Raw genomic sequence first — 18,754 nt, 5'->3', positions numbered from 1 at the left:
CTCTTGATCTCGGCTCAAGTCATGATCTCATGGTTTGTGAGATCAAGCCCCATGTCAGGCTCCATCCAAACTGAGCTTGGAGCCTGCTTGGGATTCTCTTGCTCCCTCCCAGGCTTCTGTTTGTGCTCTCTCTCTCAAAATAAATACTTAAAAGTACAATCAGCAAAACCCACACTACAGGAAACTCTACAGGTAAATGATTTGGTTTTTAAAAAAGTAAACAGAAAGAACAAAAATGGAAGAGGAATCAATTGATTTAAAGAGGTGTAAGAGACATATCGATAATCACAATTTATGGGCATCATGTATTTATTTATTTATTTATTTTCTATTTTTTTATTTTATATTTGAGAGAAAGAGAGAGAGAGAGAGAGAGTGCACGAGCAGGGGAGCAGCAGAGAGACAGAGACAGAATCTGAAGCAGGCTCCAGGCTCTGAGCTGTCAGCACAGAGCCCGACACGGGGCTTACCCCACCAGCTATGAGATCATGACCTGAGCCAAAGGTGGATGCTTAACCGACTGAGCCACCCGGGTGCCCCTATGGGCATTATTTAGACCCAGATATGAATACACTGTAATAAAAATCTGCTGAGAATTGAGGAATTATTGCTAAATTTCTTAGGCATGATAACAGCTCTGTAGTTATGATTTTCTCTATCTTTTAGAGAAACATGCTAGATTATGGACAAAATGACATCTGGGATTGGTTCTGAAATAATGGGGGGTGGGCAGTGGAGACTGCCAAAGAGTTAAGGCTAGGTGATGATTATACAGGGTATCATTATACTATTTTATTTATCATTATTTACTTATAACTTTATGTAATTTTATATATATTTTAACTTTTCCATGATAAAAATTGAAGAGAAAAACTGACGATCTGTGTTTCTTCTTCTTTTCCTTTTTCTTGGCTTTCTTTCCTCTTCTTTTTGTATCTTCATCTGCAAATTAAAGCATATTTTAATTAAAAACAAAAACTTAACTCTAAAACCCTAGTAATTTTGATTAAATATCCTATTGCTGCCCTATTTGCTGTTACAGAGAAATTTATCAATTCAAAAATTTATTGCTACTCATCAAAATATGTGCTAGGCACCAGGGACACAGGAATTAAAGTCATACTAAGCCTTCAGTGATAGAGGTGTTATTATTAACTTCACTGTGTGAGATAATAGTATGGTGATAAGTAGGAAAATGTCATTTTTTAGAGATGTACACAGAAATTTTTAGGGTGGCAGTATGATATTTCTACTTTACTTTGAATATCTCAACAAAAAAGATGATATTTAAAGCAAATGTCAAAATACTAATCCCACGAACCGTGAGATAATGACTTGAGCCGAAGTCAGAAGCTTAACCGACTGAGCCACCCGGGTGTCCCACTAGTTTTTTTTTTTTTAACGTTTATTTATTTTTTGAGAGAGAAAAAGTGCAAGCAGAGGAGGGGCAGAGAGAGGAGGACAGAGGATCCAAAGCAGGCTCCGTACTGACAGCAGAGAGCCCAATGTGGGGCTCAAACTCACAAACTGCGAGATCATGACCTGAGCCAAAGTCGGACACTCAACCGACTGAGCCTCCCAGATGCCCCAGGCTAGTTCTTTTTAAAGTCAGTTTTATTACAAAAGCACTGCATGCCCGCTGTTGAAGTGAGGAAGGCACGCCGCACGCAGGGAGAGACTGGCATCACAGGCAGATGGACTTCTGTACCAAGTAACAGAAGCGAGAGAAAGAACACGGACTACTGAGGAGACGGAAAGCACGTCTCAGGCTACAGAGGACGCTGCAAGAGTGACAGGGCACGTGTGATTAGACAGGGAGCCAGCAGGGTCCAAACTTTACCCTGAAGGCCACAGAGAGCCACTGAAGGATTGTAAGTAGGGGACAGACACGCTCACACTTGTGCTCTAAGGAAGTTCGCTCTTCCAGCAGTGAGGAAGAAAAGTGACAACGGGGGCCAGGAAACCCAGGTGACATCAGAGGAAAAGACACCTTCATGTCATGTGTCCCCAGAGGTGGCACCCTCTGGTCAATCATCAGCCAGGAGAGGGCACAAAAAGGTGGCTTTTTGAGAGGCACCACCCCACAGGGGGTGTCTTCCATAAACCAGCTGCTGGCCCGAAAGGGTCCTTTATGATGTGCCTTTTTATTTATTTTTTTTAATTTTTTTTAATGTTTATTTATTTTTGAGAGACAGAGAGAGAGAGAGATGGAGTGTGAGCGGAGGAGGGGCAGAGAGAGAAGGAGACACGGAATCTGAAGCAGGCTCCGGGCTCCGAGCTATTAGCGCAGAGCCCAACGCGGGGCTTGAACTCATGAACCACGAGATCATGACCTGAGCCGAACTCAGATGCTTAACTGACTGAGCCACTCAGGCGCCCCTATGATGTGCTTTTTTGTTTTTTTTTTTAAATATATATTTTTTAATGTTTATTTATTTTTGAGATAATGCGAGAGACAGAGTGCAAGCAGTGGAGGGGCAGACAGAGGGAGACACAGAATCTAAAGCGGGCTCCAGGCTCTGAGCTGTCAGCCCAGAGCCCGATGCGGGGCTCAAACTCACGAACCGTGAGATCATGACCTGGGCCGAAGTCAGACGCTTAACCGACTGAGCCCCCCAGGCGCCCCTATGATGTGCCTTTTTGACAACGGCACCGAGGTGCCCACCGAGCGTGAGGATGACACACAAGGGCCGCTCCTCGGGGCCGACGCGGCCCTATGGCTTGCTCGCTGCCACACGTCTCCCAGCCCAACCTCGCCCCGGTTCTCTGCCACACGCCTTGTGCAGCCACACACAGCCAGTCGGGAGCCACGCTGCTCAGGCTTGAATCCCAGCTGTGCGACCCTGAGTGCCGCGCTTACCAGCTGCTCTGTGCCCCACGTCCCCAGCTCTAGGACACATTCTACAGTTACCGCGTGGGGCAAGCAGCGACAACGAACACCGAGCGCTTGGCAGGGTGCCTGGCATGGAGGCAGCGAGCGTTCCACAACTCTTGGCTGCCGTTATCGCGTTTAAGAACCTTCTTCGGAAATAAGTTCTAAGTAGAATGAGTCGTGAAGCCAGGCTTGCAGAGCGATGCCGGCCTTCTTACCACTGGAGTCCGTTTCAGAGTCAGAGTCACTGTCGCTGTCAGAATACTTCTTGCGTTTTCTTTTAGATGATTTTTTCTTTCTCTTTTTCTTGGACCTTTCTTTTGAATGACTAGACTTCCTCTTCTTCTTCTTCTTCTTTTCTTCTATATAAAACACGGACATAAAATTAACGTCTAAATATTATGATTATCAATTTTATTGTATTTGAAATACTGATAAAGAACAAATGATAGGCAATTTGAGTAAAAGCGAAGTACATTCAGCTATTTATAAACACTTTTTTCAACTTCTCAATTAAAAAGCTCTGTATTTTAAAAATACCTTCTGAAGTAGAAGCTGAAGTAGTGCTTTTCTTTGGCTCATCATCCTCTACTGGTGTGTGTTCATCAGAGCTGAATTTAAAGAACACGGTTATAAGAATCAGAAAAGTGATAAAATGAGGAATATAAAAATATGGAATTAAAAATTTTGGGGGTGCCTGGGTGGCTCAGTCCATTAAGTGTCTGACTCTTGGTTTCGGTTCAGGTCATGATCTCACAGTTCATGAGTTTGAGTCCGCATCGGGCTCTGTGCTAACAACAGGGAGCCTGTTTGAGATTCTCTCTCTCTCCCTCTCTGCCCCTATCCTGCTCACTCTCTATCTCTCTCTCTGTCAAAATAAGAGATAAAAAAAATTTTTCAGTGATGACACTGATTGTCCAAGAACCATTAAAAGCAAACACTGAAATAACTTGGTAAGGGTATAGTTTGAGGGTCTATCACATTCAAAATAATATAATAATCACTTACATTTGCATAATGCTTTAGAGTTTACAAAACACTATTCAAACTGAAAGCAATATGTACGATTTATATTTTCAGAAGAAATCACAGGGCAAATGTATGGAACCATAAGGAAAGATGGAAAAAACTAGAGACAGGAAGGCTAAAGGAAGACTTCATGATTTTAATCTCAGTGCATAAAGGACATATGGTAGAACAGCAACCGTTCTGTCTCCCCAGAGCAATTAGAACCTAACACACTACAAGATACAGAGATTTAATTCTATTGTAGATAATTCTGAAAATGAATATATTAAAATTCTATAATAGTTTAGAAGAGAAGTTTTCATAGCATATAATCTTTTTAAAAAAGTTTTATTTGGGGCGCCTGGGTGGCTTAGTCAGTTAAGCGTCCGAGTTCAGCTCAGGTCATGATCTCACACTCCATGAGTTTGAGCCCCGCATCAGGCTCTGTGCTGACAGCTCAGAGCCTGGAGCCTGCTTCAGATTCTGTGTCTCCCTCTCTCTCTGCCCCTCCCTTGCTCATGCTCTGTCTCTCTCTGTCTCAAAAATAAATAAAAAACATTAAAAAAATTTTTTTTAAAGTTTATTTATTTTGAGAGAGTGACAGACATATAGAGAGCATGAGAGCATGGGAGGGGGAGAGAGAGAGAGAGAGAGAGAGAGAGAGGATCCCAAGCAGGCTCCACACTGTCAGTGCAGAGCCTGACTTGGGGCTCAATCCCACGAACTGTGAGATCATGACCTGAGCCAAACTCAAGAGTCATATGCTTAACCAAATGAGCTACCCAGGTGCCCCTATCATATAATCTTTTAATCTGAAGATCACATCTGGAATAATTTAGGTATTGCCTGGAAAATTATTTTTAGGGTTCTTTCCAACTCATTCTTTCAGTTCAGATTCTTTGACCATTTTCCAAGGTATCTATAAGAACAAGTTTCAGATAATAATGCTACCACTGTCACAGAATACAAGTTTACCTGTCAAGCACATTGTTTCAACTCAAAGTAGACACAGATAGAGGAGAGGGAAGAAGAACCTCATGAACAGCACCAAAGGGGACAAAAATAAGGAAAAAAATAATTAGGCCTTCAGATATTGTATTTTTTAATTTTAATTTTATTTTTGAGAGAGAGAGAGAGTACACACATGCAAGCAGGGGAGGGGCAGAGAGAGGGGAACAGAGGATCTGAAGCGGACTCTGCGCTGACAGCAGCGAGCCCAACAAGGGGGTTGAACTCACGAACTGTGAGATCATGATCTGAGCCGAAGTCAGACACTCGAGCAACGGAGCCACCTAGGTGCTCCCAGGTACTATTTAATACAAGAAAACTAACTAGGGGCACCTGGCTGGCTCGGCTGGTTGAGCATGAGAGTTTTGATCTCGCCATTGTAAGTTTGAGCCCCATGCTGGGTGTAAACATTTCTTTTTTCTTTTCTTTTTTTAATTTTTTAAACACTTATTCATTTTTGAGAGACACAGAGACAAAGCGTGAGTGGGGGAGGGGCAGAGTGAGAGGGAGAAACAGAATCTGAAACAGGCTCCAGGCTCTGAGCTGTCAGCACAGAGCCTGACGTGGGGCTTGAACTCATGAACCACGAGATCATGACCTGAGCCGAAGTCAGATGCTTAACCGACTGAGCCACCCAGGTGCCCCTGGGTGTATACATTTCTTAAAAATAAAATATTGGGGGGAGCCTAGGTGGCTTAGTCAGTTAAGCGTCTGAATTTGGCTTGGGTCACGATCACACGGTTCACGAGTTCAAGCCCTACATCGGGCTGTCTGCTGTCAGCATAGAGCCTGCTTTGTTGGATCCTCTGTCCCCTCTCTCTCTGTCCCTCTTCCTCCTCAAAAATAAACATTAAACAAAAACCTTGGGGGGCACTTGGGTAGCTTAGTCAGTTGGGTGTCTGATTCTTGACCTCGGCTCAGGTCACAATCTCACGATTTATGGGTCTGAGCCCTACATCAGGTTCCTTGCTGGTAGCGTGGAGTCTGCTTGGGTTTCTGTATCTCCCTCTCTCTGCCCCTCTCCTGCTCTTTCTCTCTCTCTATCAAAATAAATAAACTTCATTTTTTTAAAGTTTATTTACTTGTTTGAGAGAGATAGACACAGCATAAGCGGGGAGGGGCAGAAGGGGGAGAGAGAGAATCTCAAGCAGACTCTGTGCTGTCAGTGCAGAGCCTGATGCGGGGCTTGAACTCATGAACCATGAGATCATGACTTGAGCCGAAACCCAGAGTCTGACACTTCACCGACTGAGCTACCCAGGCGCCCCACGCCTATTGATATCAGCTCAGGTCCTGATTTCACAGTTGTGAGATCAAGCCCCCTGTCAGGCTCTGCACTGGCAGCACGGAGCCTGCTTGGGATTCTCTCTCTCTCTCTCTCTCTCTCTCTCTCTCTCTCTCTCTGCCACCCCTCAAAATAAATAAACATTAAAAAAAAAAAAAGAGGGATGCCTGGGTGGCTCAGTTGGTTAAGTGTCCAACTCTTGATTTTGGCTCAGGCCATGATCTCATGGTTTGTGGGTTCAAGCCCTGCATCAGGCTCTGTGCTGAGGGCATGGAGCCTGCTTGGGATTTTCTCTCTCTGCCCCTCTGCCCCCCTCTCTCTCAAAATAAATAAACATTAAAAAATGTTAATACATTAAAAAAAAGAAAAGATGAATCCAAAGAGACTTACACCAAGACACGTTATAGTCAGTGTCAACAGTTCGAGATAAAGAGAGAATCTTAAAAGTAGCAAAAGGAAAACAACCAGTTATATACCAAAGAACCATAAGAACCGTAAGCCCATAAGCTGGTTTCAGTAGAAACTTTATAGATCAGAAGAGAATGGCATGATATATTCAAAGTGCTGAAAGGGGGGCGCCTGGGTGGCGCAGTCGGTTAAGCGTCTGACTGCAGCTCAGGTCACGATCTCACGGTCCGTGAGTTCGAGCCCCGCGTCGGGCTCTGGGCTGATGGCTCAGAGCCTGGAGCCTGCTTCCAATTCTGTGTCTCCTTCTCTCTCTGCCCCTCCCCCCTTCATGCTCTGTCTCTCTCTGTCTCAAAAATAAATAAAAACGTCAAAGTGCTGAAAGGAAAAAACTTACAGCCAAGATTACTCTACTCAGCAAGGTTCTTGCTCAGAAGTGAAGGAAAAATAAGGAGTTTCCCAGACAAGCAAAAGCTAAAGGAGTTCATCAATACCAAACCAGCCTTACAAGAAATGTTAATGGGACTTCTTTAAGTAGAACAGAAAATCATAACTAGAAGTAAGAACATTATGAAAGGAAAAATCTCATTGGTAAAGGTAAACATATATTAAAGGTAGTGGATCAACCACCTATATAGCTAGTATGAAGGTTAAAAGACAAAAGTAGTAAAATCAGCTAGACCTACAATAATTAGTCAATGGAAACAAAATAATGAGATGTAAAATATGGTATCAAAACATAAAAATTTGCGGGGGGGATGTAGTTCTTTTAGAATGCATTTGAACTTAAGTGGGCATCAACTTAAAATAGATTACTATATACCTAAGACATTATATATGAACCTCATGGTAACCACCGACCAAATACCTAAAACAGATACACAACCAATGAAAGAATACAAACATAACACTAAGGAAAGTCACTAAATCTCAAGGGAAGAGATCAAGAGAAAAAGAAAGGAAGAGAGCAAGAGAAGAAAGGAACAGAGAAGAGCTACAAAAATAATCAGGAAAAAGTCAACAAAATGGCAATAAGTCCATACCTATCAATAATTACATTAAATGTAAATTTATTAAATGCTCCAATTAAAACACATAGGGTGGCTGAATAGATTTAAAAAAACAGGAGATGCTGCCTACAAGAGACTCACTTCAGAGACATACAGACTGAAAGTGGAGGGATGGAAAAAGATATTCCACACAAATGGCAACAACAACAAGCTGGGGTAGCAATAGTTGTATCAGACAAAATAGACTGGAAAACAAATTCTATAAAAAGAGACAAAGAAGGACATTACATAATGATAAAGGGATCGATCCGACAAGAAGACATAAAACTTGTAAATATCCATGTACCCAACATAGAAGCACCCAAATACATAAACCAAGTATTAATGGACGTGAAGGGAGAGACTGACAGTAACAGAATAATAGCAGGGGACCTTGACACCCCGCTTACATCACTGGATAAATCATTCAGACAGAAAACCAATAAGGAAACAGTGGGCTTGAATAACACATTAGACTACATGGACTTAACATATATATACAGAATATCCTATCCAAAAACAGCAGAAAACAGATTCTTTTCAAGTACACATGGAACAGTCTCCAGGATTGATCCCATGTTAGGCCACAAGACAAATCTTGATAATTTTAAAAAGACTGAAATCATATCAAGCATCTTTTCGGACCACAACAGTATGAAATTAGAAATCAATTATAAGAAGAAAGCCGGAGGGGTACCAGGGTGGCTCCGTCGGTGAAATGTCCGACTTCAGCTCAGATCATGATCTTGCAGTTCATGAGTTTGAGCCCCACATCGGGCAATCTGTTGTCAGCGCAGAGCCTGTTTCAGATCCTCTGTTCCCCTCTGTCTGCCCCTCCCCTTGCTTGCGCACTCTCTCTCTCTCTCAAAAATAAATACACTTTAAAAAAAAGGCTGGAAATACACAAACACATAAAGGCAAAACAACTTGGAATTAAACAACCAATGGATCAATGAAGAAATCAAAGAGGAAATTAAAAATGGAAACTCAACAGTACAAAACCTATGGGATGCAGCAAAAGGAGTTCTAAGAGAGAAGGTTATAGTGATACAGGCCCAACTCAAGAACCAAGAAAAATATCAAATAAACAATCTAATCTTACACCTAAAGGAACTAGAAAAAGAACAAAGCCCAAGGTTAGTAGAAGGAAGGAAATAATAAAGGTCAGTCGGTTAAACATCCGACCCTTGATTTTGGCTCAGGTCATGATCTCATGATTCAGGATATTGAGCCCTGTCACAGAGCCTGCTTGGGATTCTCTCTCTCTGCCTCTCCCCCAAGTGAAAGCACACACGTATGTGCACATGCTCTCTCTCTCTCTCAAAATAAATAAATAAGCATTTTTTAAAAAAAGATCAGAGTAAAAATAAATGAAACACAGACCCCCCCGCCAAAAAACAATAGAAAATACCACTGAAACTAAGAGTTGGTTCTTTGAAAAGATAAAATTGATAAAACCTTTAGCCAGACTCAGGATGAAGAAAAGGGAGTGCCCATATAAATAAAATAAGAAATGAAAGAGGATAAGTTACAACCAATACTACAGAAATACAAAAATAATCATGACATTACTAAGAACAATTACATGCCAACAAATGGAACAAACTAGAAGAAACAGATAAATTTCTAGAAATATAACAATTGTCCAAATGAGGAAGATTACAATACAGACTGATTACTACTAATGAAATTGAATCATTAATAAAAAAACTTTCAACAAAAGAAACTCCAGGACCAAATGGCTTCACAGGTAAATTCTACCAGTTATTTAATGAGATAATACCTATCCTTCTTAATTCTAAAAAACTGAAGAACAAACTCACTCACTCACTGACTTACTACAAGGCCAGCATTACCTGATACCAAAGCCAAAGACACCACAGACAAAAAAAATTAGAAGCCAATATCACTGATGCATGTATATATAGATGCAAAAGTCTGCAACAAAATATCAGGAAACCAAACTTTATACTACATTAAAAAGATCATACACCACACTCAAGTAGGAATTATTCCAGAATTGCGAGGATAATTCAATATCCAGAAATCAATGTGGATATACCACATTAACAAAATAAAGGATAAAAATCATATGATCATTTCAATAGATGCTGAAACACCATCTGACAAAATTCAACATCCAAATAAGATACAAACTCTCAGCAAAGTGGATATAGAGAAAAATATACCTCAAATTAAGAAAGGCCAGATACGACAAACCCACAGCGAACATCATACTCGACAGTGAAAAAGCTGAAAGCTTCACCCTAAGATCAAGAGCAAGACAAGGATGCCTACTCTCACCACTTTTATTCAACATAATACTGGAAGTCCTAGCCAGAAGACAAGAAAAAGAAATAAAAGGCATCCAAACTGGTAAAGAAGTAAAACTGTCACTATTTGCAAAAGACATATTATATACAGAAAACTCTAAAGACTCCACCATCCATGTTGTTTGTCAATTGTACCTCAAAAAAAATTTCTTTGTGGGCACTTGGCTGGCTCAGTGGGTTAAGCATCCAATTCTTGATTTTGGCTCAGGTCCTGGACTCACAGTTAAAGGAGTTTGAGCCCCATGGTGGGCTCTGCACTGACAGCACAGAGTCTGCTTGGGATTCTCTCTCTCTCTCTCTCTCTCTCTCTCTGCCCCCCCCCAATAAATAAACATTAAAAAAAATCCCTTTTAGGGCACCTGGGTGACTCAGTAAGTTTAGTGTACAACTCTTGATTTCGGCTCAGGTCATGAGCTCCTGGTTGGTGAGTTCGAGCCCCACATCAGGCTCTGCGCAGCCAGTGCAGAGCCTGCCTGGGGTTCTTTCTCTCCCTCTCTCTGCCCATCCGCTGCTCACTCTCTCTCTAAAAAAATAAATAAATACACTGAGGGAGAAGCAGGGGGACCGGGATTTTCTTCATCCTTCAAACACAGCTGTATCGAGGCCAGATCACTTGGCACACCCAGGAAATCAATCTGTGGAGTGGCAGAAGGCTCTCCACGGGTGGAGAGAGACAGCTTGGCAGGATCAAGGTGCGTGTATGTGAATTGGGGGAGACGAAATGGCACAGGCATGGAGGGGAGGGAACCCCTTCTGTGGAGAGACAAAGGGGAGAGAAAGAGAGAGGGGCTGTGAAACCTCTCCGGACCATGGACTCGGGAATGAGAAATAGGCGAGTGCCAGTTTCTATTTTGCAAACAGGCTTAGGAGCTGAAACTCAGAGGTTTCAAAGGTGCCCGACTTTTTCCAGAGTGAAGCCGGAGCCGTGTACACGCACCTGGAGGGGAAGGAGCCGGCCCCGAAGCGCTGTAGCCATCCCAGGGGCGCACCGGGAGAGAACAGTCCCCTTCCTCGAGTACCGTGAGAAGAGGGTTTATTGCCTCCCTGAGAGCAAAAGACCCGGCAGGCGCCAGCCAAAGGCGTTTTACTGGCAGGGCTGAGTGGCACTACACCAGAACGGGGACCGTGCGGCGCGGGATTCTTCAAGACATCGGGTTTTGAATCGCAGCCGAGCGCCTAGGAGGAGCGGGAGACTGTGGAGCAGGACAAGCTGACCGCCCGCGCTGCTCTGTGAGGGCTGCCTGAACAGCGTGGTTCGAGACGCCGGGTCTGGGGAGGAGAGACTGGGGTGTCACCATTTTTCTCCCCAACACCAACACGCTGGGGCTTCAGGGAGCAGCACAACGGCCCCCAGGGGAGGCGAGACCCGCTTACACCAAACCCCACCCCTCTGTGTCTGGTGACTGCTTATCTACTGGAGGAACACTGACACTGGGTGAACCAGAGGGCCTCTCTTCCAGGCCATCATAGCCACTGGTCCCAGGCACCAACAAGACGACTGTTTTTTTGTTTGTTTTTGTCTGTTTGTTCTTTTCTTCTCTTTTTTTCCTTCTACCCTCTCCTTTTTTTCTTTTGGAATCAGGCTCATAGTTTCTGATTTGTTTTTGGTCAATTCTTATTTTATACACACACACACACACTTTTTTGTTTTGTTTGTTTAATCCGGCATTTTTACTCTATTCTTTCTACACCTTTTCTATCTCTTCTTTAGTTTCCTTTCTCTTTCTCAGGATTTAGCCTTATAGTTTTTTTCCTTTGCTTAGTTTTTTTCCCTTTTCATTCTTCTTTTTGAATGGGATCAGGCTTCCCCCTCTTTCCTTTTTTGTCAGGGTTACTTCAATGAACAAATGAAAACACACCTGGTGGAAGGTCCAAACATTCCACCACTACAAGCAAGGAGGAGCTTTGCAGAGGACTGACCAGTGGGACAGAGCAGCGAAATACACAACAGAGTGCACACAACACACTCCATAACACTTCGTGAAATGCCAGGCCCTGGACAGTGTATGACCCCCTTTTTAATATAGTAGTTCTTGCACATAACGAGCTATTAAAAACATGCAAAAGACAGAAACTTAGCCAAAATGGCAAAACAGAAGAATCCTCCTCAAAAGAAAATTCAGGAAGAAATCACAGCCAGAGAATTGCCCAAAACATATATAAAAAATACATGTGAACAAGAATTTAGAATCACAGTCTTAAGACTATAGCTGGGCTTGAAAAAACACAGACGACAGCAGAGAATCTCTTGCTGCAGAGATCAAAGACCTAACAAATAGTTACAATGAATTAAGAAATGCTATACATGAGATGCAAAAGAAGCCAGATACAGTGACATGGAGGATGGAAGGAGCAGAGGAGAATATAGGTGAAAAAGAAGATAAAATTACAGAAAATGATGAAGCTAAAAATAGAGGGAAAGGAAATTACTAGATCATGAAGGGGAGAATTAGAGAGCTAAATGATTCCATAAAACAAAACAGTATCCTTGTCATAGGAGTTCCAGAAGAAAAAGAGTGAGAGAAAGGGGCAGAAGGTTTATTGAACAAATTACAACTGAGAACTTCCCTAATCTGGGGAAGGGAACAGGCATCCAAGTCCAAGAGGCACAGAGAACTCCCTTCAAAATCAACAAAAACAGGTAAACACCATGACGTATCATAGACAATCTGGCAAAATACAAAGTTAGAGAATTCTGAAAGCAGTTAGGGACAAACAGGCCTTAACTTACAAGGGTAGACACATAAGGGTAGTAGCCGACCTGTCCATGGAGATTTGGCAGGTCGTAAGGGAGTTGCAGGAAATATTCAATGTGATGAACGGGAAAAATATGCGCCAAGAATCCTTCATCCAGCAAGGCTGTCATTCAGAAGAGAAGGACAGATAAACAACAAAGCAGAAAAGAGTATCCAACTGGAAAAAGACAGTCTCTTCAGTAAATGGTGCCGGGAGAACTGGACAGCAACATGCAGAAGAATGAAACTGGACCACTTTTCTTTTTATTTTTTATTTTTATTTTTTAATATATGAAATTTACTGTCAAATTGGTTTCCATACAACACCCAGTGCTCATCCCAAAAGGTGCCCTCCTCAATACCCATCACCCACCCTGCCCTCCCTCCCACCCTGCCCTCCCTCCCACCCCCCATCAACCCTCAGTTTGTTCTCAGTTTTTAACATGGACCACTTTTCTTACACCATACACCAAAATAAATTCAAAACGGATGAAAGACCTAGATGTGAGACAGGAAACCATCAAAATCCTACAGGAGAAAACAGGCAGCACCTCTTTGACCTCAGCCACAGCAACTTCTTACTTGACATGTCACAGAAGGCAAGGGAAATAAAAGCAAAAATGAAATACTGGGACCACATCAAGATAAAAAACTTCTGCTCGGCAAAGGACAATCAACTAAACTAAAAGGCAATCTGATGGACTAGGAGAAGATATTTGCAAATGACATATTGGATAAAGGGTAGTATCTAAAATCTATAAAGAACTTATCAAACTCAACACCCGAAAAATAAATAATCCAGTGAAGAAACGGGCAGAAGACATGAACAGACATTTTTCCAAAGAAGACATCCAGATGGCAAACAGACAAATGAAAAGATGCTCAACATCACTCATCATCAGGGAAATACAAATCAAAACCACAGGGAGATATCACCTCACACCTGTCAGAATGGCTAAAAGTAACAACTCAGGAAACAACAGATGCTGGTGAGGATGTGATGAAAGGGGAACCCTCTTGCACTGCTGGTGGGAATGCAGACTGGTGTGCAGCCACTTTCAAAAACAGTGTGGAGGTTCTTTAAAAAATTACAAATAGAGGGGGGCCTGCGTGGCTCAGCAGGTTAAGCATCCGACTTCAGCTCAGGTCATGATCTCATGATTCGTGGGTTCAAGCCCCATGTCGGGCTCTGTGCTGACAGCTCAGAGCCTGGAGCCTGCTTCAGATTCTGTGTCTCCCTCTCTCTCTGTCCGCCCCCCCCCCCCCACTCACACTCTGTCTCTCTCTCAAAAATAAATGTTCAAAAGATTTTTTTAATTATAAATAGAACTACCCTACAACCCAGCAATAGCACTACTAGGAATTTATCTAATGGACACAGGAGTGCTGAATCGAAGGGGCACTTGCACCCCAATGTTTATAGCAGCACTTTCAACAGTAGCCAAATTATGGAAAGAGCCCAAATGTCCCATCAACTGATGAATGGATTAAGATGTGGTATTTATATAATGGACTACTACTTAGCAATGGAAAAGAATGAAATCTTGCCATTTGCAACAACGTGGATGGAACTAGAAGGTATTATGTTACACGAAATAAGTCAGTTAGAAAGAGATATCACATGATTTCACTCATAAGTGGAATTTGAGAAGCTTAACAGATAATCATAGGGGAAGGGAAAGAAAAGTAAGATAAAAACAGAGAGGGAGGAAAATCATAAGAGGCTCTTAAATGAAGAGAATAAACTGAGGGTTGATGGGGGTGGGGTAAATGGGTGATGGGCACTGAGGAGGGCACTTGTTGGGATGAGCACTGGGTGTCATATGTAAGTGATGAATCACTGGGTTCTACTCCTGAAACCAAGACTACACAGTATGCTAACTAACTTGAAAATAAATAAATAAATACACAAATAGATTAAAAAACAAATTTTTAAAGCCCTTTGTAAGGCTAACATGTGACATGCAATCTGCTGTTAGGCTGAGAAAAAATAATTCAAAATAATATAAACACATTTGTTTTAATACTGAGCCCTTCTGTGAATAGGAAATTAGCACCCCCATGAATTACAATTTAAAAAGAACAATTAATAAGTTAAGATCCACTAACAACATATTTTAATCATTAGGTAGGTTCAATGTTTTCAAATGTTAAGGGGTAGAATAGCATAAATCACAAGATGAAAAATGTGAGCTATACTTCAAGTTCTTCACTTAACAAAAATTTTTACAATAGTCTCTGGATTTAAACAAATGTTACAGTTTAAAAGTATATTTGCAAGTCACTTACTCTGGTTCTGGATTCTTTGGAGAAAGTCCCCATACTTCAGGAGCTCCCAATTCTCCAATCCTCTCTCTCTCACTTAATCTCCTAGAAGATACAGGCATACAAATTATTAACTCCGTGGCCAAACTGTCTCCTAAATCGATAATCAATTCAAAGGGGTCCAGTTAAGTTCTATTTTCCCTTTACGTTTTAAAATTTAAATTAATAAATTAAGGGGCGCCTGGGTGGCGCAGTCGGTTAAGCGTCCGACTTCAGCCAGGTCACGATCTCGCGGTCCGTGAGTTCGAGCCCCGCATCAGGCTCTGGGCTGATGGCTCGGAGCCTGGAGCCTGTTTCCGATTCTGTGTCTCCCTCTCTCTCTGCCCCTCCCCCGTTCATGCTCTGTCTCTCTCTGTCCCAAAAAAAAAAAAAAAAAAAAAAAAAAAGTTGAAAAAAAAAAAATTAATAAATTAAGTGTAAACTCAACATTTATGATCTCATGTTCTCGACAGTACTATTAAATGGTACAGACTATAGAGAGCCTGAGAGTCCAGGCCAGATAGCCTAAAAGACTGTCAAGTGCATCTGGTCTACCTCATGTATGACACAGCTCCTAACTGCTCATTTCATCTTCTGCAATAGTGGCACAAACAGTTTTCTATTTGGAAATAACTTCTTTGTTTATACACATTTATGAGAGTAAAGAGCAGTCTCTACTTTTGATTTAATCAAACCCATGTTCAGAAACTCAGGAATTAATAAAGAAAATAAAAATGAAGCATTAGAAGTAGAAAATAAAGAGAGCTCTGAAAGTGAAAGAAAAGTTTTACTTGACTAAAACCGTCCTCAATGCGATACGGGGTTTGTTTTCTCTATTTTCCCTTTAGTTCCTTTTTGGAAAAGGGATATATCCTCCATCTACTCTTGGAGGACATGAAAAAAATTTTTATGTTGTGGTTCCTTTTAGTTTTGCTCATAAACAAACAAACCCAAAAAACTAAGGCTCAATTCCTCAAAGTTTAGCTGCTTGTGACTCCATTTGTTAAAAAAGACAAAAAACACACTTTTACAAAATAAATTGATTTGATTGCTTGAATATATTAGTTTTTACATCTTTATTCAGGGGAAAAGGTATTATAATCATGCAGAATTAGACTCAGGTTTCCCTTTTGAAGAAACAGCCTAAAAGGGTCATACTTAGGGGCGCATGGGTGGCTCAGTCGGTTGGGCATCCAACTTCAGCTCAGTCATGATCTCACGGTCAGTGAGTTTGAACCCCGCACCGGGCTCTGTGCTGACAGCTCAGAGCCTGGGGCCTACTTCGGATTCTGTGTCTCCCTCTCTCTCTGCTCCTCCTCTGCTCACTCTGTCTCTCAGAAATGAATAAACGTTAAAAAAAAAATTAAAAGGGTCATATATAAACCAACTTGGAATATACGCATACAGGGGGAAGAATGACACGCTGTAGGAACAGTCAAGTTCTCATCCCCACTGCCACCAGCTTCATCTGTACTCTTAAGATAAATTATTCATCTCCTAAGTGTACAAATGCAAATTTCATCCAAGAAGTTCTGACATCTTTTGGTGAGGGTTGTCCGGTAAGAAGCTGGTTGCTTTCTGACTAACACAGCCAGGAGATAACTTGCCGACAAATTTAATTTGGAGAGGTAGGTCTCCAACCTAAGTCAGTACTGTTTTTATCGTTTCTGCCTCCATGCAGGAAACTCTAAGACCTAACACTCAACGACTATTTATTAGGTTCCAGGCACTAAATCATTACAACAACTCTAAAAGCCTTGGCACTAATTTTATCCTTTTTTAAATGGTTAAGAAATAAAGCTCAGGGAAGTTAAGAAACGTGCTCAAGGTCACACAACTATTAAGCAGCAAAACGGGGCTTCAATAATAATTCAAAAAAAAAAACCCCAAAATGTGTGTGGATAAAAGGGCACACCGCTTATAAAGATAATCAAAGTTAATAATAATAATAATAATAATAATAATAAAGCAGAGCTTCAAACTCAGGCAGACTGATCCTGGAGCCTGTCCTCTTCATCAATGCTTTATTACTTCCCATTCTTGGAAGAAAAAGATTTATGGAGACCTCTCCCCGCGGTCGGAACCTTAACCTCCTCCTCAATGCCTGTGAAACTTTTCAATTTCCTTTCCAACACAGTACAGGTAAAGCACTTAATATAGTGCCTGGCATAACTTAACAGTCAATAAGCATCAGCTATGAAGACTTACACAGCAATAATTATAACCTTTTTTCCTTTCTCTTTCTCAAACGATTCACTTTCCCTCTCCAATACTCACTCTCCTGAGAGGACACTTGATTTCGCCCTGACCCCGTTTTTCATGGCCAAACTAGAAACCATTTAACAAGACCCTTTTCAGTGCAGCCTAATCAACAGTTCCGCCGATCACTTTCCCTACATGCAATCGTCTCAGTCTCAGAGGTTTTTCTCCTCTCCGAGATAAACTCTTTGACCTCAAAGCTTTCCCACCTCTCCGCCAAACGTTTCCGCTTCCACATCCCGTTATCACCTCCAACCCGTCCCATCATTCAACGAGCAATGGTTCTGCGCCTACAAAGTGCTAGGCACTCTGCTAACTTTGTGATCAACAAAACGGGGCCGTTCTATTCCATGAGCTCAACCCAGTGCCAAATGAAAGCCCGCTCCACGGGGGCACCTGGATGGCTCAGTCCGTTAAGGCTTCGGCTCCGCTCGCGAGTTCGAGCCCCACGCATCCCACCGCCTGCCGTCAGCCCGCACGGAGCCCCGTTCAGGTCCTCTTTCTCCCAGTCTCTTCTGCCCCTCCCTCCACTCGCGCGCGCGCGCGCTCTCTCTCTTTCTCTCTGGCTCAGAAGTAAACATTTACAAAAGAAAAAAAAAAAAAGCATGCTTTACACGTAATAATGACAAAACCGAGTAAATACTGTGATCCCGTTAGGTCTGAGGCTCTGCACAGCAGCGCTGCACGCCAGGAGCCAGAGGTAGGAGACACCAGGGCGCTGAATGAAGGGGCCGCGGGGAGGGGTGAAAACCGAAGGGAAGAAAAGGGCGAAAACAGGCGTCGTGGTGGGTGGACAGAAGGGACGGAAACGGGCGCCAGGCAGGCAGAGAGCGAACTGCGGACAGTCAGAAGGGGGCGGGGGGGGTGGCGAAGCGAAAGTCCGACTCCGGAGGCAGGTGGGCTCCCGCAAGAGAAGGCGTGCCAGTGTCACTCACTTTTGCCGCAGGCTCTCCTCCCTCTCCTTGTCCAGAAGGCTAGGCCACGGCTTGTCGCTCCCGTAGGGGCGTGAGTAGCCGCCATAATACGCGGTCGATGAGGCCGAAGTGAAGAGGCTGCCCCGCGGCGCCGAGGGCCGCTCTCGGGAGCGTGACCGCGAGCGGGATCGGTAAGACTGGTTTCGGGACCCTTGGCTGAAGCCACCTAGCTGATGGCTGACACCATTCCGGTCCCCAGACCGAGAGCAAGAGTGCGAGCGAGAGCTCGAGCGGGAGCGGCGGCCCCGCGGGGAGCGGGCGGATTTGCTGGGCTTAGGGCTCTTGGACAAACTGCGACGCTTCCCCCCAAAGCCCGAGGCCTCCCCGTCCGGGCTGCGCGAACGCGACACCGGAGCCATCGCCGCCGCCGGGTTCCCCGAGCCGCCGGGTCCCCTCAGCCGCTAGAGAAGGGAGCGCTCTCCCGAGCTAAGGGAGATCTCGGTTGCTTCGGATCCCAGAGCCCGCCGTCGCGCCACCACCGAATGTGAGGAAACCTTGGAAACAGTTCCGGGTACGTCGGCA

At 43.1% G+C, this 18,754-nt stretch overlaps 1 protein-coding gene across 1 annotated transcript in view; it reads right to left on the bottom strand.

Annotated features, from left to right (window-relative positions):
* NKAP (NFKB activating protein) overlaps positions 1-18,754 on the bottom strand; it is a 27,698-nt gene extending 8,944 nt beyond the window's left edge. The window contains exons 1-5 of the mRNA XM_019421855.2: positions 18,194-18,754; positions 14,985-15,065; positions 3,413-3,483; positions 3,091-3,234; positions 879-942 (exon numbers count right to left, since the gene is read on the bottom strand). Coding sequence (XP_019277400.1) covers positions 879-942; positions 3,091-3,234; positions 3,413-3,483; positions 14,985-15,065; positions 18,194-18,591 — 758 coding nt within the window. The 5' untranslated portion in view covers positions 18,592-18,754. The remainder of the gene's footprint in view (positions 1-878; positions 943-3,090; positions 3,235-3,412; positions 3,484-14,984; positions 15,066-18,193) is intronic.

Source organism: Panthera pardus, unplaced genomic scaffold (genome assembly GCF_024362965.1).
Source record: "Panthera pardus isolate Hobbes unplaced genomic scaffold, ASM2436296v1 HiC_scaffold_27, whole genome shotgun sequence".
In the NCBI taxonomy this organism is placed as follows: domain Eukaryota; kingdom Metazoa; phylum Chordata; class Mammalia; order Carnivora; family Felidae; genus Panthera; species Panthera pardus.
The sequence above is the reverse complement of the archived record's forward strand: the minus strand, read 5'-3'. Positions and strand labels throughout refer to the sequence as shown.